At 43.9% G+C, this 24,566-nt stretch overlaps 1 protein-coding gene across 1 annotated transcript in view; it reads left to right on the forward strand.

Annotated features, from left to right (window-relative positions):
• Positions 1-884: 884 nt before the first annotated feature.
• CRYBG3 (crystallin beta-gamma domain containing 3) overlaps positions 885-24,566 on the forward strand; it is a 100,848-nt gene continuing 77,166 nt past the window's right edge. Inside the window, exons 1-2 of the mRNA XM_084801431.1 lie at positions 885-1,168; positions 22,404-22,470. Of these exons, the coding sequence (XP_084657557.1) occupies positions 1,020-1,168; positions 22,404-22,470 (216 nt within the window). The 5' untranslated portion in view covers positions 885-1,019. The remainder of the gene's footprint in view (positions 1,169-22,403; positions 22,471-24,566) is intronic.

Genomic DNA, 24,566 nt, shown 5'->3' on the forward strand with positions numbered 1-24,566 from the left:
AAGGCTCCTTAACTAGTGCTAAGTTAATTACTTGGGGGGCTTACAGTGAGATGTGTAACCTGCACACTTCTCCAACCAGCCACAAAGGGCGATTCCTTTCGTGCTATTTGCCCATGTAACATTTTTAGTTACTGAATGTCCCACCACTTTCTTGAATTTCATACCTCTGGAGTTTGACTTCAAGCAAAATAAAACACACCTGGGGTGAATGTGACACTGTGCTTTCATTACTAGCTGCTACACTATATAAAGCAATGTTGTTATAACCAGGTATATTCGTTTTAAATTAGTCTTAAGGACTTTTGAGGTTGCAGACTACAGTAACATCTGCACAACAACAAAATATTTGTTTAAGCATTTTCTAGTTTGAGTCATACATGAATATTTGGTTTTGATCCTTGTCATTGTTGAAAAGGAGTCTAGGAGCAGCCCATAGGTGAAGGGTGAGAACTGAAGCACACCTGGGTTAGTTACTCACATCTGAGACAGCCAAAGCAAAACAAGTTGCTGACAGCTGGGCAGATGGGACCCTGTTATCTTCAACCCTGCTGGCTAAAGCCTTCTTTAGAATGGCTGCTGTGCTTTGGTTCCAGGACTTGCAGGGCACGCTGGTGCTGCTTCTTGCCAGGTGTTTCCACAGACCTTAATTGATGACCCTCTTCGAAAACTGCCCTAACCTGGGAAGGGAAGAAGTACATTTACAGTAGCTGTTGGCAAAGCCAACTGGGCTGCGGGCTGGGGTGGTTTGGGCGGGAAGCCTGAGTTTAGCATCTCATGCTGCTCCTCCCGGGCCTTCAGGCTGTAGGCTGCAGGCGGCAGGGCGGTCGCGGCCGCTGGCTCCTCCCGGGGGGCGGGCTGCTCCGGAGCGGGCGGGAGGAGGAGCCGCACGGGGAGCGCTCGTGCCGGCCAGGCAGGAGGAGCCGCGCTGGCGGCCCGCGCCGACTCCTGCTGCGCTCCGCAGGCCAGGGCTGTGGCCACCCGCGCTCCGGCCGCCGCCTCGTCGGGGCCGCGCGGGGGAGATGTCCGGCGGCCGCAGGAGGGGCAGCGCCCCCTGGCACAGCCTCTCTCGGTTCTTCGCTCCGCGGAACCCTTCCCGGGACAAGGAAGAGGAAGAGGAGGAGAAGCCGGGGACCGGCCAGCCGGCCGGCGCGAGCCGGAGTGCCGCCAGGTGGGAGCCGCGGGGGCGCTGTTCGCTGGGTCCTCCTCCGCTCGGGTTTCCTCCGGTCCCGCCCTGGGTGGCTTAGATCTGGGGAACTTCTTGCTCCCTGCCGGTTCCTTGCGCGCGCTTCCTTTCCCGCCGCCATCGGGGCTCCCGAATCTGTCCCCTCCGCTGGGGTCCGCCCTGCTGCGGCCGAGGGAGCCTCACGCCCCTCCGGCCGCGGCATGCTTTGCCGTCTTAAGTTTTTCTGGAAGTGATTCGCAAAGGAGTTGTGATAAGAGCTTCCCAAGACTTCATCCAGAATCTGAAGTCTTCGCCAGATTTGTTTACAGTTTAAATGATGCCGCCCTTCCTCCTTCCTCTCCACTTGGGACATCTGTCTGAAGCTCTCCGATTGGGGAACCAGGGCTGGAGCTGGCTTAGCTTAATCATTAGTATGTGCCCTTTTTTCCATAATCTTTTTTCTCTACCCCTACTACTCTAAAGATTGACATGTTAAAAACTCGTCTCATAAAAATGCCCGTTTTTTAATTTCCTCATCCTGCCTGTAACTCGCATCTTTCAACTTTTATTTATTTATTTATTGGAGAAGTGAGGCCAACTTCGGTTGCACCGGAAGAACCTGTAACCCATGTCCTTGGAAGGTTGCCCTCTCGAGAGCTATATTTACCCCAGACTAAAGACTTGCTGATGGACTTCAAAGAAAAGTGGATCGGAAACAACTGACAGTTCTGGTTCCATTACTATTTAGGGTTTGTGATTTGCTGTTATTCCTTTGTGCTCCTTGGCTTTCCTAATTGTAAAACATTTCCATTATAATCACCTGTTAGCAAAAGACATCTTTCCAAGAAGTGGCCAATTATAATCGACTGGGTAGTCTACTTGGAAGTTTCACGTATTGCTGTCCTGGTCGTTGATGGTATTAAGATTCGAAGTTTCACAGTCCTTACTGGTAGTTTTGAAATCTCACCTGGCCTGTGGTGTCTGCCACGGCTGTCACGTCGTCGCTCACAGTCTTCAGTGATATGAAAGCTGTAGACTCAGCACGGGGTGAAACTTGAGCAAGTTTCCTTCCTATCAGCTTTGTCCTGAAATCCTGCCTGCTCCCCTGGCCTATTTGCCCTTTTAAGGCAGGCACTCCTCCGTTCTGGACTCTTTCTGCCTGGGGCTGACTAATCCAGCAGCTAGGTCTCTTTTCACCTACCCCTCCTTCTCTGTCTCTCCTCACCACCCGACAGGCACAGGCTGGGGCTTTTCACGGTGCAGTTTTAATTGTGCTTACGTGAGCACTAATTTTGTCCTCCTCTTTTTTAGAAGTGGCCAGATGTTAAGGGGATTGCACCCTTCCGTATGGGTGTTTAGCTATTTGTTGTGAGTTTAAGTCTTTCTTTTCACAGATATAAGCAAGCACAAAGCCATTATTGAAAGTGCAATGAGACAAATGGAGCAAGTCAGCAGTACCCAGCGCCCCAGTAATAGAACAGCACTGCTGCTAACAAGATTTGGGAGAAGTGTGATTTGTCACTGTGGGCCTATTTCGAAACCAGTACTTTGTGGCAGTAAAACCTGTCGGTGTCATTGAGAGTAAGGTTCACCTTTTGTAGTAGTAGTTTTAGTCCAGTAGATATGACATTGCCTGTTACAGTAGGTAGCCATGAAAGGGGTCCCAAATAAAAACAGTCACGACAACCTGTAACATGTCTAGCAGTTTAAAATTTGGGAAATGACTCGGCACAACTTTCAACAAACCTGAATGATCACAGTCTCTGTTTTACTGTAAAAACAATTTTAAAGAGAGCTGCTCAAAGTTGCATAGTTACTTTTCACCTGTGCCTGGGACACTGAGACCCCTTAATGTACATGGCCTATTAACATCTGCCTTTTGGGGGGAGTATCTCAGGATAAAATGGGTTTTCTCAGGCTTGCATTGTACAGTCCTTTCCTGCCTGGACTTATTGTGTTGGCTTATGAGCATTTTATTATTCAGCTTACTCATGTACTACAAAACAGGATATACACTTCTTTTTTTAAATTTTATTTTATTAGTTTATTCTTATTACTTCTCAATTGTTATCCCATCCCTTGTATCCTCCCATTCCTCCCTCCCTCCCATTTTTCCCTTACTTTCCTCCCCTATGACTGTGACTGAGGGAGACTTCCTCCCCCTTTATATGCTCATAGGGTATCAAGTCTCTTCTTGGTAGCCTGTTATCCTTCCTCTGAGTGCCACCAGGCCTCCCCATCCAGGGGACGTGGTCAAATATGGGGGACCAGAGTACATGTGAAAGTCATACCCCACTCTCCACTCAACTGTGGAGAATGTCCTGTCCATTGGCTAGATCTGGGTAGGGGTTTGAAGTTTACGGCCTGTATTGTCCTTGGCTGGTGCGATATCTGCTTCTGAAGAAGAGAACTAAAATGAAACATAAGTATGAACAAGACCAATGAAAGTCAAGTTTATGACATCGGGTCCTTCCATCCCTCCAGATATTTGTTTGCTATCAATGAAAGCAAAGGCTGATGAGATAAGTTAGGATAAACACAGGGTTTTAGAGGTTGCCAGGCCTCTATTGTAATGTCGCCCACATTGATAGAGTTCTTTAATAGCCCCCTGTTGGAGGCATGAAGCAACCTTTCTTTTCACTGGGTTCTGCATTGCTCAGTTTTCACTTTGGGGTGAACAAATCATTTATTTTTTTGAGTTTGCTGCCACTCTGTTCTCACTAAACCTTCAGCCATCAAAGAAGGCAAAGATCCCCTTTGTTGAGTATTTAAACGAATGTGTTAGCAGACCAGATACCAGAAGTGCTTGTGGCAGCACTGATTATGTAGCAATGAAAGTTGCAATTGAAAGTTTTCACAGGAAACTGTTAAGAACTCCCAGATTTCAGTGTGTCTCATTTGACAGTTGTCATGGTAGCGTTTGGCCCAGTTGATTGGCACATAAGACTGGACTCCTTAGAAGAAATAGAGGAGTCCATTGGGGGCCCTTATGGCATAGATGACATTAAGTGGCCTACTAGTTGGGTATGTTACTGTGGGATGGGAGAAACAGGAACAGGTATGGCATATGGTGCAAGGGCCTGCCGGAATTTAAGATCTGTTAGGAGATGTATATTGGTAGGACCCAGAGAGAGAGGCATCCAGAAAATTAGATTATAAAAGCCGGGTGTGGTGGTGCACGCCTTTAATCCAAGCACTTGGGAGGCAGAGGCAGGCGGATCGCTGTGAGTTCGAGGCCAGTCTGGTCTACAAAGTGAGTCCAGGACAGCCAAGGCTACCCAGAATCCCTGTCTCAAAAAACAAAAACAAAAACAAGAAAGAAGGAAAGAAAGAAAGAAAGAAAGAAAGAAAGAAAGAAAGAAAGAAAGTTAGATTAGAATTGAGTCACTGGGCCTCTGGAGAAAATGTTTGGCTCTTCACTGGGAGTTTTGGAATGTTTTTAAAAATGGCTCTGTTAAGTGGATAGTGTTGGAATATGGAAGTTTGTAGGTGAACACATGCCTTCTTATTCTATCTGCTTTGTGAGAATGATTGCACACGCTTGTGCCCTTGCTGTATCACGCACAATGAATCTGCTTATGGTTCCACACAGTACCTGTAAGCCAGAAGGGAGCTAATACAGCGAGAAGAACCTTTCTCAACGACCAACTGTGGACCAGGCCTGGGTAGAGAACTTTTTGCCTGAGTGTCTCTTTTACACCGCACCCACAGGCTAAAGGGGTGCTACACTTAGAAGCCTCTTACAGTTTCGAAGACATCAAGGATGAGATAGTGCTTAATGGCAGATTCTATTTGTATATAGGATGTAACAGTTCGTTAAACTGGACTCTCCTGTCCATTGTAGGACATTTGATGCCCATGATTCTGCCTACCAATTGCCAGTCGCATCTCTGGTAGTTTGGATAACTCAAAATACCCCCAGGCAAGTGGGTGGAAAGCAGAGGGCGAGACTCCCAGTGGAGAGTGGGTGGGTTACCTGTGGTCACAGGGGGAGGGAAGACTCCAGGGCAAGGATTGAATTTAGGTCTCTGACTCCAGTGCTTGGATCATTAAACACCATTTTCTCCTTTGTCCTTCAAAATCATACTTTTCCCACATACCTTAGAAGCTGGGCGTGTTGGCTCATTCCTGTTGTCCTGTCATCCCAGAGGCAAGAAGGCTGCTTCAGATGCAAGGCTGAGTTACACAATGAGGTCTAGATCATTCTGGACTACAGTGCCAGGGACCCTGTCTCAACACCAAACAAAACCCACATTTGAACAAAGGAAGCCCTCTGTGGCGGCGTGGGCCGTATGACTTTGACTCTCAGGGAACTGTTAGAGTACCATGACAGAAGAGGGTAAGACGGGTTCCCTAAATACAAGGTCAGGCGTGGTGTCTTATCTTGGTATGTCTTTCCCAAACACAGATAAAGAGTGAATCTGTGCTTGTTGCTTAGAGCCTTAAAGAGGAGGCCAGTAGTGATTTTCAGCCCAGGCTTGTACTTTCTCGGCTCGCCAAGGGGGCTTTGTGAAATGTCGGCTGGAGGGTGTTTTTACTTGTCATCATAGCTGAGGGTGTTGAATGACAGAGGTCAGGAGAAGTTAATGGGCTGTAGAGCAGAAGATAGAATTGCCCCCCCCCACCACCCAAAAAGTGATTCTGATGCCCAGGCAGAGAGCTATTGAGAGCTATTGGCCTTTGGTGAAGCTGAGATGCATACTGACATACCTGTGCCATGCCAGCAGTTCAGACTTGAAGTGGTAAAAAAAAAAAATGCCTAGCAAATTCTAGAAGCCCCTGGAGGCCTGTATCTTATTGGACGGCCAGGAACTTACCCGTGGTAGCAGAGAAGAAATGGCAAGCTGTTTTAAAGCTTCAAGACACTACCTTTTGTAAGTGAGATTTTTGCTTCTTGGGTTTTCATAGACTACCTGTGGGATTGGGCATTTGTAAATTCTTGCCGTGGGGGTCCCTGGAAAAGGATTCAGTTGTGCAATCTAACTATGCTGGAAATGTAATCAAAACTCCTGACTTTACTGAGCCAGAGATGGTTTTAGCATTTTTATTCATCGGCGGAAAATGCGTAAAAAGAATCATGACAGATTGTAAAGCAGAAACCAGTCCCCCTACAAAGTATTCCATTTCCTCCTCCAAGTTCTAATGAGATAGGAGGAAGCTCAGCTATGTTAGAAATGCTAAATAAAACGGCGGTGGTAAGAAAGTGAAGGCTGATATAAAGGCAACCCAGGGGCTTCGATGAAAAGAGAGCTAGCATGAGATAAAAGTTGAGGAAATTATAGTTAATTTGAGTCTGTTAACTCTACAGGCTGATGTGGTTGCTTTGTGCATGTGTTCCCAATATGATGCTGCATTGTGAGCAGCATATAAAAATGGCTGAATAAAAACTGATGCCAGTGGATCAGAAACCCGGAGTGTGTGCATGTGTGTGTGTGCATGTGTGTGTGTGTGTGTGCATGTGTGTGCGTGCATGCGTGTGTGTTTGTATTAAGATGAACTCAGTAGGAACTAAGTAAGTATGTTTTTGGTGTGGGAGACTTGTTTGATAACTTTTCTGTTCAGAAACTATTTATTACATGTATTTTATTTAGGTGTGTATGTATGTGGATGCACATGTATGGAACTCAAAGGGCAGCTTGCAGGCGTCTGTTCTTGTCTTCCACCATGACATGCCCAGGGTTGAACTTAGGTTGTCAGGCTTGACAGTAGGTGCCTTTCCCCGCTGAGCCATCTCATTGACTCCGATGTCTTTATTAATGTCATGGATTGGATAAAAAATTTAACTGGGCCTCAAGTCTCACAATAACCTTTCCCTGAGTCCATTTTGGTTCATATTGTTTGTCAATTCCGGGTAGTGTGGAGATGTGTTCGCAGCTGTCGCCCAAGGTGGGCAGTGGTGCTCGCTATGTTCTTCCTTGACTCTGCAGGCTGGCCTAGGATCTATGCACAGGTGGAGTCAGAAAAGTGCAGCCCTTGAGGAATCAGAGTTCCAAGTGGGTAGTGATCTGTACACCGAGTAGTTTGACGCTGGTAGAGGAGCCACTAAGGTCTGCAACTGGAAATAATTCATGTCCAGTGTTCAGCAGGCAAGTGCTACTAGCGGAGTGCTGCAACAACTCCACTCAGACTCTCCCTCAGTGCTCACCTTGCGGAAGTGTTTCCCGGAAGTGACCCAAAACACAGGAAAAACTGCAAGCTCAGGCAGCCGGGCTTTCTCCTTTTCCTGCCTGGCGTATTAGTGATGACAGAATGTAACTAGCCTTTTATGAGAGTCCCATGCCTGGGATTCTGAATAGATTAATTTTTTTTCTTGATGGGAGACGTTTCTGTATTCCATCTTGCACACACATAGGATTGAAGGACTTGCCAGGGTTCTCGGCTAATGAGAAGTCTCACGGTACCAGTGCTGGAACCAGAATCCAAAGCCTACATAATGTCACAGTATTCTCTGCTTAGCTTGGGAACACCCATGAGAGAAGGCTGGCCTTGGAAAATGGCACTGAGTGGAAGACAGTGGTGTACAGCTAGACATCTGCCCAGGCGGACGAGGCCTGCACAATAAAGAACTTACAGATGTGAGCTGGGAGAAGAAAGTGAAGGTATATATCATGTGAGTTATGAATCTATATTTAAATACAAACCATTCTTAAAAGTTAAAACTATAGGAAGATAGCACATTCTGCTTATTTGATAAGCAAGTTTGAAATGGATAAGCCGAATCCTGCTTATGTACTCCCTGAGGGAAGGGTTGAATGAGAGTAGCCCCCAAATGCTCATATGTCTGAATGCTTGGTCTCTGGTTTGTGAAACTGATCAGGAACTAGGAGATGGGGCCTTGTAGGAAGTATTGCTACTGAGCCTTTCAAAACCCAGTGCTGTCCGCAGGTTCTCCTGCTTGCCTCTCAAGATGTAGGCTCTCAGCACTTCCTGCCCCCCTGCCTTTTCTCTGCTCTTCTAAGCTAAAACCCTCTGAAACTGTAAGCTCAGTTAAATGTTTTCTTTTGTAAATAGCCTTGGTCATGGGGTTTTAGCACTGCAATTTAAAAGTCATGGTAGTGCATGCCTTTAATCTCAGCACCTTGGGGAGGCAGAGACAGGAGGATCTCTGAGTTCAAGGCCAACCTGGTGTACAAAGGGAGATCCAGGACAGCCAAAACTCCACAGAGAAACCCTGTCTTGAAAATAAAAGTAACTAAGACAGGAATAAATTGATGCACACTTTGGAGAACAAGAGGAGTTTCTGATGATGGCAGAGACCAGCAATCTCAGCAGCTCCCAGGTAGAAATTCCATCTCAGACAAAGTCTGTAACAGGATCAAATTGCATAGAAGTTGGTGAATATAGTCTTATTTTAATAGCAAAACATGGAAAGTAGATTCCTATTAACTAATAAATTGTACATGTATCCACTGTTGTTATATTAATATTATGTACCTGTTGGAAAGAATGACAAAACTTGCTTTGTGCCTTAAGGAAGTATCTCCAAGGTACGTTTAAAAAAGAAACCAATCTTCAATAATAAAATGATTCTGTTTCAAAAAATAAAAAAATATATATATTAAAAAAATGAAGGTACAGACCAGAAAAGGGGAGGGGCTTAGTTAGCTGTTGATAGAGCTGTGCTACTTTGTCTCTGTGGATGGAAGCTAAGGGCTGGGGAATAGGGAGACTTTAATTTTATACCTTTTGAGACCTCAAGCTTGTGTGAATTGCCTATCATAGAAAGAAAACAGGGCTGGAGAGATGACCCAGAGGTTAAGAGCACTGGCTGCTCTTCCAAAAGTCCTGAGTTCAATTCTGAGCAACCACCTATAATTGAGATCTGGTGCCTTCTTCTGTTGTGTAAGCATTTATGCAGGCAGAACACTTTACACATAATAATTCTTTTTTTTTTTTTTAAAAGAAGAGATTGCTTTGGGACCTGGTGAACATTTTTCTAAAGAAGAAGAAATTCTAGAAATTACTGATTTAAGAAGAACAGACTATAATAAGTTTTTCTTTTTGTTCAAGTAAGAAAAATTCTGATTAAGGATATAAGTAGCTGCAGGACCTTTTGGCTTTTTTTTTTTTTTTTGACACTCTCTAAAGGTGTAAATGAGACGTGTGTATTATTAATTTATAATGTGAAACTGGGTTGAATGAACAGAACAGATGAAACCATAAAACTCTGACCTCACTTAGAGGTCATTTGCCATCTACCTTGGCCAGGCCCCGAGCTACAGTAGAAGGGAGTTTGCTTGTACCTCCCAGTCCCCAGCTTCAGCACAACACAGCAGCCACATCTCCTCGGGCTCCCAGGGGCGCTCCCAGGTGGGCTCCCAGGTGGGCTCCCAGGTTGGCTCCCAGGTGTGTGTAAAACAAACAACGTGCTTTATAGATTAGGAAGAGTAATGTTTTCCTGGAAAAGTCATGCACAAAAATACGTTCGTTAACTCCTTCATGCCAGCCTCACATTGTGATCACACGACTTGAAAGCTTCTCCTATCTGTGTGTCATTTGTGCCAGGCAGTTTCCTAAGTTCTGGGCATCCATCAGTGCCCACGCTGTGACCCAGTTTCTGCTCTCCCTTTAATTACCACTCTTTCCTTTCTAAGACTGATATCGCCCCTTAGCCCAGGATAGTCTGACCAAACCCTTGTGGTTGGCCTTGAACCTTTCTGCCTTTGCCCCCCTCAGACTGGCATTACGGGCATGCCCCACCACATTGGCACACTTCAGTCTTCCGCTCCTAATGATAAGTACCAAGGTGGAAGGCAGGGGGGTGTAGGAGCAGTCAAGAAGTGTGAACCCATTCTTGAGGGTTTTGCTTTAAAGAGGGGACTGCTTTAGTTACACGCAATCTGTTTCTTTCAGTATTTCTGTATCAATGTCTAAATGATGCTTTATTCTTATTGACTCATCTTAGGCAGTGTCTGCTGACTTTGATTATGGTAGTTGAATACTTAATCATTTAACCCCTTCCCAGTTCCTTCATTTACCCATCTGGAACAGTTACTGGAATTTGAAGGATTAAATGAAAATGGAATCTTCAGATTTGTATTACTATACAAATTTATTTTGTTTAGCCAAGCCCTTATTATGATTCCTTTTTAAATGTTATTTTGAGTTTTTCTTTTCTTTTCTTTTTCTTTCTTTTATGTATGTATACTAGCACTCTGTCTTCACGCACACCAGAAGAGGGATTCAGATTCCGTTACAGATGTTTGTGAGCCACCATGTGGTTTCTGGGCATTGAACTTAGAACTTCTGGAAGAGCCATCTCTCGAGCCCCATGATTTCTTTCCTTCATGTGTTTTTCCAAACTCCTTCCATTTTTCCTTTTCTCACTGTTACTTCTAGGATGTCCAAGCACATTTACAAAGTGCTCACTGTTTTCTTTCCATATAACGACACTATATTGCTCAGTTCACCTCTGCGCCTCTGCCCACCGCTCTCTTTCCCCTGATCTCTTTCCTCTGCCCTATTCAAATCTATTCCAGTTCCCTCCATTTTTGTATCTCATTTTTTTTTGTTAAGTTCCTAGTTATGCTGGATTATATCCAACAAGGAATGGAATAATGGACTGGAGGTTTTTTGTTTTGTTTTGTTTTTTACATTTTGTAATATTCTTTTCCTATGGATTTTGACATGATATCTCCATTTTCTTTAATTTTGTTGCTGATGAGAATTATAGTAATATGCTTTGAGGGCCCTTTTTTTTAATGTGACTAAGTTTTTTTTGCTTTGTAAATTCAGAGAAAATTGAATCTCCTTTTAATCCAGCACAAAGGTGAATAATAGATTTACATAGGTGCCTTTCCATTTGGTGGGCGTGCGCTGTGTTCTTTCACTCTAGAGATTCTTGTCTTCGCCATGTAGGGTGAAGGGTTTTTCTAAAACTGCCCTTAGGTGCCTATCCTTGAAGACTTTAATCCCCCCTCCCCCAATTTCCTACCAATGTCTGTAATTTCTAGTTGGGATGCCAATTAACATTGTTTTAGCCTTGTGTTTCTTCCCTTAGTTTTGCCTTCTAAGTCACTGGAATTTTTCTGGAATTCTTAGACTAAGCCAAAATGACAACTGCTTTTGCAGCCAGTTAGACTAGTTGTGTGTGCTCCAAATAATTTCTGTCGGGCTCCGCTTCTCCAAAACTCCGGAATGTGGTACCCTTTGCTCATCTTATCCAGTAGCTGACCTCTTGTTCTGTTACAGTGGTTTTCAGAAGGACATCATTAAATGGGTTTGCTCTGAACTTTTCAGACAACTCTCTGCCTACCACTGCTGCTGAGCTTTTTCTTGAGTATGACTGAACTCCGTAACGTCCCCTTTCTCCCCTGGCCATTGAACACGACTGCTGAAGGGCAGCACAGTCAAGATCTCATGCAGTAGGAGGTGTTCAGTGCCAGTTTCTCTGTAACTGTTGGAACACAGAGAAAACCCAGATGGAGGCAAGAACTCCCATGGGGCTCCAGAGACACTATGGTATCATTGCTATAGCATGCTTTTTAGGAACTTTCCTTGTATTTATCTGTTTTTATGGCATGTAGTTCAAACAACCTGATATAGTATTTCTGCGTTTTTACACAGATGTCATGTAAATTCTAGAAGCTGTATGTCAGAAATTTCATTGTTCTTTGCATTGCATTTATTTTAAAAGTAGATACTGCCTCAGTGGCCAGCTGGAGTTTTCTTTCTCGTAGTTGTCAGCCTTCCTTCCACAATGGGAGACTTTGCACTGTACATCTCAACAATGGCAGAGGGTAGGTGAGGGATAAACTCTGTGTTTGGCTTTCTCATGAAGCACTGGGGGTGGGAGGGAATGGGGGGGGGCTGGCCTTCTGGGGAAGCGCCAGGGAGCATGCTCCGGCTGGAGGTGTCCTCTTGTTGGTCAGTCAGAATTGAAGCTGTGAGCTGTGGTAATTTTGATTGTTTCATTGTCGTATGTAGATCTAAGGATCTTCTTTGAAGATGTGGTATATATTAAAGAACAAAGAACGTATCACTGTGTAGTATTTGTACTTTAAATGTCTAGTTATTTGTCTGTCCTCAAGTGCGATTTCACTGACTTTTTTTTTTTTTTTACTCAACTACTGTACTGTCAATTTTAATAGTAACTTATGCTTTTGTAAAATAGGTCTTGAGTCCTATGAAAGTGTACAGTTAAGGCACATTCAGAACTCTGGCCTCTCAGAGATGTGCCTCATCCTTTTAGGTCATTCCCGGTGTGCATATATACGAATGCAGGTCTTTTTACAAGTAAAAAGTTCTCTTTGGGAATGAAATTAAAAATGCCCCATCAACAATAGTACTTTAATATTCTCTACAATAATACATACATTCAAATAAGCTATAGAACTGTAAAATTTAACCCTTATATAAGAATTTTAGTTGGGCCATCCTTTATCAAACCATTCTTTAAATATCTAAATATCTTTACTTAGAGGAAGAGTTTGCATTCTACTGGATGAGAGAAGAAAATAAATGGTATAACTCGGTATACAGTATGCTTTAAAATGAAAATAAAGCAGGATGAAGGGACAAGGCGGATGGAAGTGGTTAGTGTTCAGTAAGATCTAGGAAGTGTGACTATCAAAGGCTTCTACTGGGTAGAGTTTGGGTAGAGATCTGGACCGTATCTGGAAGTGATGTGTGAACACATCAAAACAAGAACTTTTCAGGGTGAGAGAACATCATCTGAAGGTCCTGAGAGTGTGCATAGGGTTGTGTGCTGGTGTGCGCAGACTTTGCAGAGTGAGAGAACATCATCTGAAGGTCCCGAGAGTGCATGCGGTGTTGTGTGCCGGTATGCGCAGGCGCAACAGAATGGAAGGAAAAGAGTCCCTGAGGTGAGGAGAGGGCAGCAGCCAGATGCGTTGGGAGTGGGGAGGCCCTAGCAAGAAGTAGAAATAAAGTGTAGCTTTTGGATATTTTTCATGGCCCCTGTGCTTATATATTTACACTGCATGTTTATATTCATCTTGGAATTTAAGGAAAAGGAAGGATTTGAGTTGGAGGAAGAATGCAGGCCAGGGTCAGACTCTGTAGGGCTCTGGGGAGACATGGTCTGGCTTTTCTTTCAGGCTCCAGTCCTCCTTCAGGACTGTTTTTCGAATGGTACATGGGTGACTGCCCCATGTTAGTACTTACTGTTTCTTTCTTTCTGTTTGTAACTGGTGATCTAGCCTATGGCTTTGCACATACACAAGCCCTCTAGCACAGATGTGCACCCCACCCCCAGATGCCAATTTTATAAAGCATCTAGAATTCCAGTTTGAGTTCACATCAAAGCGGAAGGCTCCCGATAGTGCTTCACTTCTGTGGGTCACAGATGTCCAGTCAGAAGGGCATCTGAAAGGCATGAGGTGGACAAAGGTCATGGGGGTTGGGGGGAGCGGGGGAAAGCAGTCATACAAGCTTAGTGAGTAGTCGGCAGCACAGGTGCACCTCAAGCTGCTGAGAGTCGGTCCACAGACTAGGACTGAACTGTAATTATGGTCCCGTGCTGTAGGACTGAGATGGGAGACTGAACGTACAGCAACCCAGAGACGTGAATCGCAGGAGAAGGCCAGCATATGGGGTAGAGCGGTGGCAGATCCTCTAAGGTTGCAAAGCAACCAAGTCTAACCATATCCATCACATTCCCCCTTCCCTTGATTTTTCTCCCAAGATTTCTGAAATCGTTCGGATGCCAGATGTTTGAGCTGAAATACATGCTGTTTAATTGCCTCAAAATTGCAGCCTCTAGTTACCTTTTAATTTGGAGCCCAGAAATAGGGCCATAACCACCTGTTTTATGTCCTGCTAATGGCCATTTAAAAAGTCTAAGTACCACTGTACTGCAGGCAGCCGTCATTTACGAACGGACAGTTTTCCAGGTGGGGTTGTCTCTCAGTCATTGATGTGGAAATCTTCTTTCCTCGTAGAGGCAGAATAGACGGGACTACAAGCTAGTACATAAAAGTCAGTTTAATTCATGATAGACTTCAGTAGATCTTTGAGCAAAGAGCATTTTAGGGCTTGCAGTAGGGAGCTGTATTTCTGGGGGAAAAAACATTCTTCACTCTCATATGCATGGCCTCCATGCCATAGGCAGCCTCTTAGGATGAGGTGGGAGTAATATTCATAATATATTTAAGGACCACAGGAGGGCTAAGATGGTGGAGGCTAACGGAATAGAGGACAGGCCTGGAGGTAGCCACAGTAACGTTGAGATAAGGGCCAATGGACATGTGCCTTTGTTCTAACGTGCTGGCATTTGTTTTGCTTTGTGGTTGGCTTCCTGGACGTAGTCTTTTTCTTCCTTTCCCACAGAAGACTCTAGATTAGTCTGTTTACTTATATCACTGACCCTGTAGTTGAAGAGTCACAGCATCTCAAGATTACAGGCCTGGGAACCGCCTATTAGCAATTTGCATATTTGTAAAATCACATCCAGAAAGGGGATTTTGCCAAGAAGCCTTTTGTCCCTAAGATGCTACCAAAGAAGAGGCCTATGTCTGTTTTGAGAAGTTTCTTTGTTGTTGTTGTTGTTGTTAGCTTCATCAAAAATGTTTGTTAGTATTAATTTCATACATCTTTGTCACCCATTCTTTCTCAAGCCCCTTCCTCTTCTCCCCCCACCTGGTTTTCTGTTTGCTTGTTTGTTTTTGTGACCTACCAAGCTTAACAAGAGCCACCAGGATGCTGTGAAGCTAGCCAATGAAGTGTGAGCAAGTCACCTGTGTCTTTACCACTAAGAACAACGACTCTGCATCCACCAACAGCCCAATGCCTGTTGAAAAGTCCCAAGGGACATCTTCAATGTTTTGCAGAGCATTTTACCACTGATGACCATAGCTGGGCAGAGGGTCTGTGAGAGAGCCTTTGTTGCGTGTCATCTTTTCTTTAGCCCAGGGAGGACTGGCATGTGATTTGGTCACAATATAGTGAGGCTAGTTTCTTCACAGGAGTTAGGTCAGTCTGTGTGCTAAGAAGAGATGTGTGATGAAGAACAGGCCTAATGAGGTTGCAGATGGAGAGCTGCGCCTAGTGAACCAGGCTCTACGTCCAGCTGATGTTAGTGCGGAGGGAGAAAATAATGCAGTCTTGGCCTGAAGCCTTTTCCCTTCCCTTCCTGGCTATAGGACCAGTCCTGGTCCTGCAGACCCACCAGACGGTTCCCCACGTGCTGTGAAAAATACAGAGAGAGGACAAGATTTCAGGCATCACGTAGCTAAGAGGAGTGGAAGAGAAAGAGAATATCAGTTCTTATCGGAAAAGGCTAGGTGTGGCCAGCTTCCCCAAGGACAGCCAGCTGGCAGATGATGCTTGGATTGTAAGGACTTTCCCAAATAAGGTTAAGTGATCTAGCGTTTAGCAGTGCTCAGGATGGCTACCAATGATGGCATCCCATCAAAGGTTGCCTCCACTCTAGAAATACCAAGACATCCACTCAGGGATCTGCAGACAAGTGGGTACGCCTCCACAAGACACTTTAAGGCAACTGTACTCAGATCTATAGAATTTCTAGATTTTTCTGACAAAACCAGAATTGTGATGTGTGAGAAAAAAAAAATGTCATAGGAGTACCAGTGTTACAAGAGAGCTTTGCTTTCCAAGGGTGGCTTCCCTTCCCCACTGACCACACCCCACTGGCAGGCTCATTTTAGAAAGAAGCCAGGCTCTTTGAAAGGTTTAAGCCTAAATATTTGCCTCCCCACCCGCCCCCCCCCCCAGAAACTGTTCAGTAAAAGGCTGCTTTGTCAAGCCTGTCCTGCCTCCATCCAGGAAGCAGCTCTTTGATCACATGAATGCATAGCTGGCAGTACGCTTGTGCCTTGTTCCGCAGTCAGTGATTTGCAGTCAGTGATCAGTGAGGGGATTTCTCACTTGTGGGTCGCACTCTTTACTTCAGATATTCTGTGTGCTCATTACAGTAGCAGCTGTTTGGTCAGATTAAACGGCAGTGCTTAGAATTAGTATTCTCTGTGGGTTTTCTTGTTAGTATTTAATCTTTACGTATCAACACCGACCTCATCTGAATAGTGTTAAAAAGTGGCCTTCCCTGACCAGATGTCTCTCTTCCCTCTGTAAGCGCCAGGCATAGTTTTCAGCTGAATCCAGAGAGGTGCTCAGTTCATTGTTCACGAGTGTGGTGTCAGGATGACCTCAGCTGAACACCTGGGGACGGGGGTGACTGTTACAGTGCAGATTCCTCAGCATACTTCAGTTGCCTTACTTGACAATCAGATGTTTGTTTTACATACCCGGCACCCTGTGCAATTCTGTTTCATGTGCAGCATGTTTGAGGAAGACAAAGGGTTTCTTTTTCTTCCCTCTCTTTCCTTTACTGCTCAACGCCTAGCACCAGGAAGAGTGCCGGGGACAGGCAGGTGGGTTGCTCTGTGTATGTTGGGGTGGTCAGTTATTGGGCTCGGCTTCATAATTTCTTAGCTGCCAAGGGTTCTACTATCTAGTTAGAACTTAGCTTAAAGCAAGAGGATGCATTTGGGCCCGAACCTCATGGAAATTATTTGGATGTTAGAATTCTAATGCACACTTTTGTTTTTCACTGTCCAGAAGTTTGTTTTATTGTTTTATTATTTATTTATTTATTTATCTTTTGGTTTTTTGAGACTGGGTTTTTCTGTGTAGCCTTGGCTGTCCTGAATTGGTTTTGTAGACCAGGCTGGCCTCCAACTCACAATGATCCTCCTGCCTCTGCCTCCCACGTGCTGGGATTAAAGGACTGCGCCACCACGCCCAGCTGCAGAAGTTTGTTTTATGATAGCACACATCAAGCACTTGCTTAAAGGCCACTTGTCGACGCCCTGGGTTTCAGAGATGATCTGTATACAGTTGCTGAGAAATGAGGCGCCAGTGCGTCACACTGCCCTGATTTTATTGTGCTTTTTCAGTTAAGTAAGACAGGGCCACGTGGAGATGCCAGGTATTCTTTGTGTCTGTCTGTGATTGTGACTCTTACCTTCTCCCTAGCATGGACTAACTGAATTACTTCTAAGAATATTGCTATTGAAATCGTCTTGGGTCGCAAAGGCCTTTCAACTGTGAGCAAACCACAGGAATGGGTTTAGCATTAGCTGGATGTGAACATGTGTCTCTTTCTCGTATGTTCTGCCTTTTTCCTGCATAGCATGCCGGCATCCGCTGTTTTGAGTGTCTTACCCACAATGCTGTTTTTCTCCCTTCTTCTGTCCCTCCTTCCTCCTTCGTAGTCTATACTATGAAGAGGACAAAATGCTTTTACTGGACAAAGTTTTGGGGGTGGGGTGGGGATGTATCAAATATTTAGGATCAAATCTTTATTAAAACCTTCAAACAGCTTGGCTTATTTCTGACGGGCAGCTGAGTCTGGCTAGCTTGAATCTTGTCTCTGGAGGAAAACAGGAGTGGAAGAGGACTGAGGTCCAATGAAGCAAAGCTGATTTCCTTCTGGGCGAGGAAGGATGCTGCCAAATTTGTTCCTGAAGTTAAAAAAATAAACCCCATTTCTGTTTCTTCTGAAATGTGTCTTGCAGCTGGGTATTTCTCTCCTTCTTTCCTTCCTTCCTTCCTTCTTTTTTTTTTTTCTCTTTCCCTCTTCCTCTTCTTCCTCCTTCTCTTCCCTCTCTCGTTTTTGGCAGTTTTGAGACAGGGTCTCACTATGCAGCCTTGGCTGTCCTGGAATTCATAATGTAGACCAGGCTGGCCCCTAACTCACAGATACGAGTTGTGTGCCTCTGCCTCCCTACTGATGGGATTAAAGGTGTGTGCTCCCAGGCTGGGTTTGTGTCTCCTTTCAAAGAGGAACCTTTCTTGTGCTTGAAATCAAGCAAATCAGATTTTGACCAGTTCAGGTTATGCTACTTGCTTGATCTGTGGGTTTCTGGTACTAGTTATCCTTGTCTGTTATGTATATTCCTGATAAATAAGAACTTTCCTCTGCATGTCGATACAGACTGTAAAGATACACAACACAGACCCTATTTAAAATGAAAATTAAAGGCTAACTTATGACTTCTTGCAATTAATATTTTGCCTCAAATGCTCTATGATCTATTTAGATATTTAATATGAGGTATAAACAATGCTTGTGCTGCCCTTGGTGCATAACAATTCAGTATGCAATTTGAGGGAACATGTATTAAATACTGCCCAAAACACAGCATGAAAGATATTCAATTAACATTTTTTAAATTTCATTAAATACTTTTGCTTCTTGAGATTTCCATTTTACAGGATTGTGTAACAACATCCACGATTACTCATGAGAGGAAAACAACACTGAAAAGGATTTCGTTCCTGCAGAATCATTTTTCCTCTAACCTGACTCCCTCTTCATTGTACAGCAAGATGACAGAGACCAGGCACGGTATTCTCAGTGGAACCAGGTTTCTGATGAGATGTACAGACACAAATTGATAACCTGTTCAAGTCCTTAATGCTGAGCACACATTTGAGTGTTGTCACGGTACTACACACAATGTTCAGCTGTGTGACGGACAGAAATGACACATTTACTGAATTTAAAAGTTCATATTTGAGTAGAACAAATGGGCAGACAGCTGTTACAATAAAAAGCAGGTATTTATGGGTGCAGTGAGGAGACAGAAAACACTGGGGAAGCCAAACTGTGAAAGATTAAATGCCGGTTCAGGAAGAAGTGTTGCAAACAGAGGAAAGTAGTTTCTTGGCCTGAGAACTTGGCATGTTCTAGCAATTATAGATGATTCTATATGTCAAGTGTATCTCAGTCAAATAGAGAATAGTGTGTGTGTGTGTGTGTGTGTGTGTGTGTGTGTGTGTGTGCATCCTCATCCGTGTCTCTCTGTGTGTGACACCTTCATCTTATTCACCAGTAGGTAAAGATGTGTTGCGTTTAACAGAAGAATGTCATGATGCCATTGGCAGTCACTTTGACCTTCTTGTAAAGAGTTAATTGAAGCAGAACAGTCCTACAGATGCAAGAGATTAATTAAGATGAGATTATAATTATTTGAAAAAGAAGAGTTGAAACCTTGAACTAAGCAGTGATCATTATCACTGTCACAATGTTTAGTGCTTTTTAAAAGTAGGCTGGCTAGGTAGTCCAGCTGGCCTCTGACAGCTAGTCCCTTTGTCCTGCAGTGGAGAGGGCAGTGTGCTCCCAGCCAAGCATTGCCCTTTTCAGCCTAAACACGATTGTAAGAAGTGCTGTTTGTAGCTCTCAGCTAAAACACAGCACATCACATTTTCAAGTTTTGCCTTAGTGATAAGCATCACAGGATTAGAGGAAATAGGTTTAGAGACTGGCAGACGAGAAGAGTCAAGTGGTAATGTGAGCTTTGTTTCATTGTTAATGCCATACTTTCTGCTGAGTACTTTGTGTGTGTGTGTATGTGTGTGTGTGTGTGTGTGTGTGTGTGTGTGTGTGTGTCAATGTGTGGTGTGTATGTATGTAACTCTTTGCATGTGTGCAGTGCTGTGTGTGTGCACTTGCAGGTAATTACAGCTCCCTGCAGACTCTTTACTTTAGTTGCAGAAGGCCAAAGGTATGTTTTCAGCAGCGCTTTTGTACTAGAAGAACTTGTTACTAGTTTTAGCTGTACCAAGGAAGGAAGGACTCTCAAAACTCAGGTATGTCTGACCTTTCTATATTCTGACACGACTTTGTCCTTACAGAGTTTGTGCTTGAGAGCTGCACGTTTGAATCACAAAGTTTTAGATAGAATAGAAAGAAAGAAAAGTCTTAAAACATTTGAAGTTTTCAGTTTTGTGTCAGACTGCATTCATAGCTAAGCCTGGCCGCGTGGAGCCCAAGCACGTTAGAGCTGCCTGTGTGGAACTTCAGAGTGGGGTATTAGGTTAGGCAGTTGCTGTCTGGTTAGTTAGTCAGGCTGGTGAAGGTAGAGTCCCGGGGCCCATCTGTACAATCAGGCCAGTCAGTCTCATCGTCAGCTGATCCTTACGCTGTGCCACTTTTTACATGGGGTTTGCCAGTTTATTTTCTTTGGCTTGAGCTTAAGTAGACTAGTATCCATTATGTTTAATTAAAAATATAAATAGGAAAACCCTGACAGACAAACAGCCTGTGGCAACAGGTATAGTTCGTAAGAACCCACTGTCCTTTAAAACTACAGTCACCAATGTGGTCTGATTCTAGGAAACATGTGTATGTGTGTTACAGTTCTGTGTGCACTATTCTTTCTCATTTTGGCACATTCACAAATACTTTGATTAGATTCACTGCCCCCCCCCCATTACTCTTTATTATTCTCTCTCCTACTTCTTTTTTTTTTTAATATGCACCAATGGTCTTTAATTTCGTCATGTGTGATATTTATTATAAAAACATAAATATTTCTGCACTTGAGATTCATGAAATTTAGGCGTCATACCAAAACATGAATATATATATAAAAAGCTTAAACCCTGTAGCATGTGTCTGCAATTGTATGTCATATTGTTTAATTGCCTAGACTGGAAACAGCTAGCTCCATGAAACAGAGTTTGTATTGCTTATATCTGGATATGTGGAGTGAAGAATGAAACTCCATACCAATATCCATTTCAGTTTGATAATGAATGAAACGGTCACAAATTGTTACCACTTGGATATTCATTGAAAAATATGAAGCCTTATTGGTTAGCTCTCTCTCTCTTACTTCTCTTGGTCTCCTTACTCTTCTGTTTCTGCTACATTCATGTCTCTTTGGGGGAATCATCGACTTAATTAAGATTGCTTAGGTAAGCAGGGGTGAGAGCTATCAGTATTATTTTATGTTTTTCTCTTCATAGAGTTTTCCATGTGTTTAACCGACTGCTGACATATTTACCCATTTTTTTTTTACATGCTTACTTTTTCTCCTGACATTTGAAACGTTTAAGGGCATAGCTGTATCTCCGTGTCTCTATATTTCTGCACAGAATCTTGGGCTTAGGACACTGTAATCCAGTGTATCTTCCAGGGGTTTATGAGTGTTGTCTTTTGACTATCACTGATCATCCCTTGGGCATTCTTCAGAGCGGCAGCAGGTTCTATGGCTAGAGAAGTCTGGGGAGCGTAAGTGACTTTTTCTCATTCCATCCCCTCTGGGATCGGTCTTCATCTCATCTGATGCTTCCAAATGCTGCAGCAGTAGTGACCATGGGTCCAGGGCCACCGTGGACAGCACTGCCCCTGTCTCAGATCGCTTAAGTTTTCACGCTGCAGTCAGAACAGAAAAAAAGATTGCGTTCCGAAACGGGTCGAGCCAGTTCTTCCTGGAGTGGTATCCATTAACCTCTGCTCTCCTTCCCATCTGCTGCAGGAGTACCTCTGCTTGTCCCAAGTTGTGTGCGCTAGTGCTAAACTGAAAACAAACGAAGCACGTGTCTCCCAGAAGCACTGTATTCTTGGACTCCTTGTTTTTCAAACCTCCCCCAGGCGTTCCTTTATGGCACACGCAGGAGCTATTGTTTGTTTTGTGCTCTGAAGTACTTTGTTCATTCAGCGGCTGTAATACTTAACAGATTGCATTGTTAAAGACTGTGCACCAGTCTCCAGAAATAGACTAGGTTTTTGTGAAGATCCCCGAGTTCCTCGTCCTGATGTGCTAAAAGCCAAGCCCAATCCATGGCTCACGGTAGACAGTCATAATGGTCTTCATTGGAGACTTTAGGTTTGTCAAGGATTAGGAAAATGTGAAAACGTAATGTATAGACCTGGACACATTTAGATTCCAGCTGTATAATCTGGCTGGTGGCAATGGGCAGTGCAGTTTAGCTCTGGGGGTCATTTCTTGGCACATCTGTGAAGTTCTAGACCAGGCAATTAAAAGTGACTGCCCTAAAATTTGAATTACTTCAGTGCTATCTCGGACAACTAATGCCAGATAAGCCTGCATCTGTCTTTGATCATTCACAGAATTCACTGGGTGAAACTGTATGTTTATATAATGACCTTGCCATATGGAATTAGTACTCAACAAAGGCACTGAAGTAATATCAGGCTGAAAAGAACCTTGGTATAAATAACGTCCAAGATCAGGGCGAACAGTGCACTAGCGCTTCTTTGTTTGGCTCTGCCACTGCTGTGGTGCGATCATCAATACAGGCAGCATGATGGAGTCATGGGAGAGTCAGAAGCCTGGTTGAAGAGCATTGGATGTGCTTTTCCAGCTTAGATTCCAATAGCCCATTTCTAAGACTCTCCTCCAGTCGCTGTGGACTAACGACCTTTCAGTGCTCGTCTTAAGTAAAGAAGCTATATGTGTTGAATAATTGTCCTTTAGATTCAGAAGATACTGTGCTTTCTATTTTTCAGTGTTGAAAATGAGCCCATGAGCACAAGTAAGAAAAAGGAAAATGAGCTTTCATCAGAAGCAGTAAAGGTACAGTTTAAATTAATATTTTTAATATCACTAACTAATAATTATATGGTGTAACGCCAAGGAAAGAGTTTAAGTTTCTGCATATTCTCCCTCTTAGGTTTTTGTTTTATGTGTATGGAGGAGCACATTTATTTTGTGCTGTTAGGATAGCCAGCCTCGCCCTGTACTTGCTCCACGAGGAGGTGGGTGGGGAGAACTTTGAGCAGGCTGCACTGGCCACAGTGTGAACTTCAGCTGAGGTAGTAGATGCTTGCATCATAGTTTTGAAATCTCTAAATCAGAGCATATGGATTTCATGGTCTCTTTTCTTTTTCTTTTTTTCTAAATATATTTTATTAATTTATTCTTATTACATCTCAATTGTTATCCCATCCCTTGTATCCTCCCATTCCTCCTTCCCTCCCATTTTCCCCTTACTCCCCTCCCCTATGACTGTGACTGAGGGGGATTACCTCCCCCTGTATATGCTCATAGGGTATCAAGTCTCTTCTTGGTAGCCTGCTATCCTTCCTCTGAGTGCCACCAGGCCTCCCCATCCAGGCAGGGGACATAGTCAAATATAGGCACCAGAGTTCGTGTGAAAGTCAGACTCCATTCTCCACTCAACTGTGAAGAATGTCCTGTCCATCGGCTAGATCTGGGAAGGGGTTCGAAGTCTACTGTACGTATTGTCCTTGGCTGGTGCGGTCTCTTTTCTAACAGAGATTTTAATAAGATTAAGTCGTGTTTCCTGGAATGGTATGGACGCCTAATAGTGCTTTGGTTACCTCATATATAAGCATGCTGAGCACTGCAGGACAAACACTCGCAGTGTGCAAGCTACCTCCTACCTGCAGTTGCTGACGAGTAGCTGAAACCCTTGAAAACTACTGACCTTTTCAGCTTTCCTAAGGGGCTTTCTAGGAAATTGGAATTTTGGGTTGCTCGGCTAGTTGTACCACCACAGTTGTGGCATTTGGTATTACTTGCTTTGTTATTTATATGTGATTTGTGACAGTTGGTTCCATCTGGGTCTCACAGGTTAAATTAACCTGGTCATTAGAAGATTAGAAAGTTATCTGTGGTTTTTTATTACTGTTGCAGGTACTTTTTCACATCTTGAAAATTAAATGCATGTACGTGAACCACACCTAAGAAAGCTTAAGGTGTACATTCTTCTTGCTTTCTCAGTGAAAGTGAAAGTTTTTTTTTTTTAATTGAAAGAAATCAGCCAGGATCGTCTTTCTTTTCTTCACTTGCTTGAGTTTGGCTAAATCTTGCTCTTTGGCTTATTGTTTTCTTTTTATTGGTTTGTGTTCCCAACAGGGTCTCACTGTGTAATACAGACTTGGCTTACGCCTGCTGTGGTCCCCACTCAGGCTACTGCACGTTGGGTCTGTGGTATGACGCATCACCATGTTGGCCCCACTGTCAGGTTTCCTAGCTTCTCTCACGTGATGCTCTTCTGCAGACAACAGTTGGCTGGCCTGCTGATTTAGCCTGGCGTGGACTCTTCAGTGCGTGCGCTCTCTCTCTCTCTCTCTCTCTCTCTCTCTCTCTCTCTCTCTCTCTCTCTCTCACAGTTAACCTATACAAGAGTCTCACTTCTAATGCTATGTGTGAAGTTTTGTCCTGGTGTTTCACAGCTGCTTCTGAAATCTCAAACTCTTAAGGGTTCTTTGGCTATTAATTCCTGTCCACCTGTCATTCAACCCCTCTTTGCCTTTACACTGTGGGCCTTCAGCAATCTTTTCTGCTTTCTGGGTTCCCTAGTCTCCTGGTCTCTGTTTACTTCCTTACTCATCCTGCATCTGCCCACTACCTGTACTTTTAGTCTGCAGACTTGAATAAAATCAGCTTTTAAAATCCAGGAGTCCAGAGACTTGCTTGAGAGTCACAGCTTTGTGGGTTCAGTAAGAATATATGGCAGCAAATAACGGTGATAGGCCTCCATACCAGCAGTCTCTCTGTCCTGTATGTCTCGGCCTGTGCTCTAACGTTCTTCTCTCCATTCCTAAGGCTTACGTTTGAGCGCTCAGGATTTCATTCAGGGATGCTTCCATGGCGCCTTAAGGAATGGAAGCCATTGCATAAAAGCTGTACTCTTAAGGTCACTG

The sequence above is a fragment of the Acomys minous genome (genome assembly GCF_964271855.1).
Source record: "Acomys minous genome assembly, chromosome: 11".
Lineage (NCBI taxonomy): Eukaryota > Metazoa > Chordata > Mammalia > Rodentia > Muridae > Acomys > Acomys minous.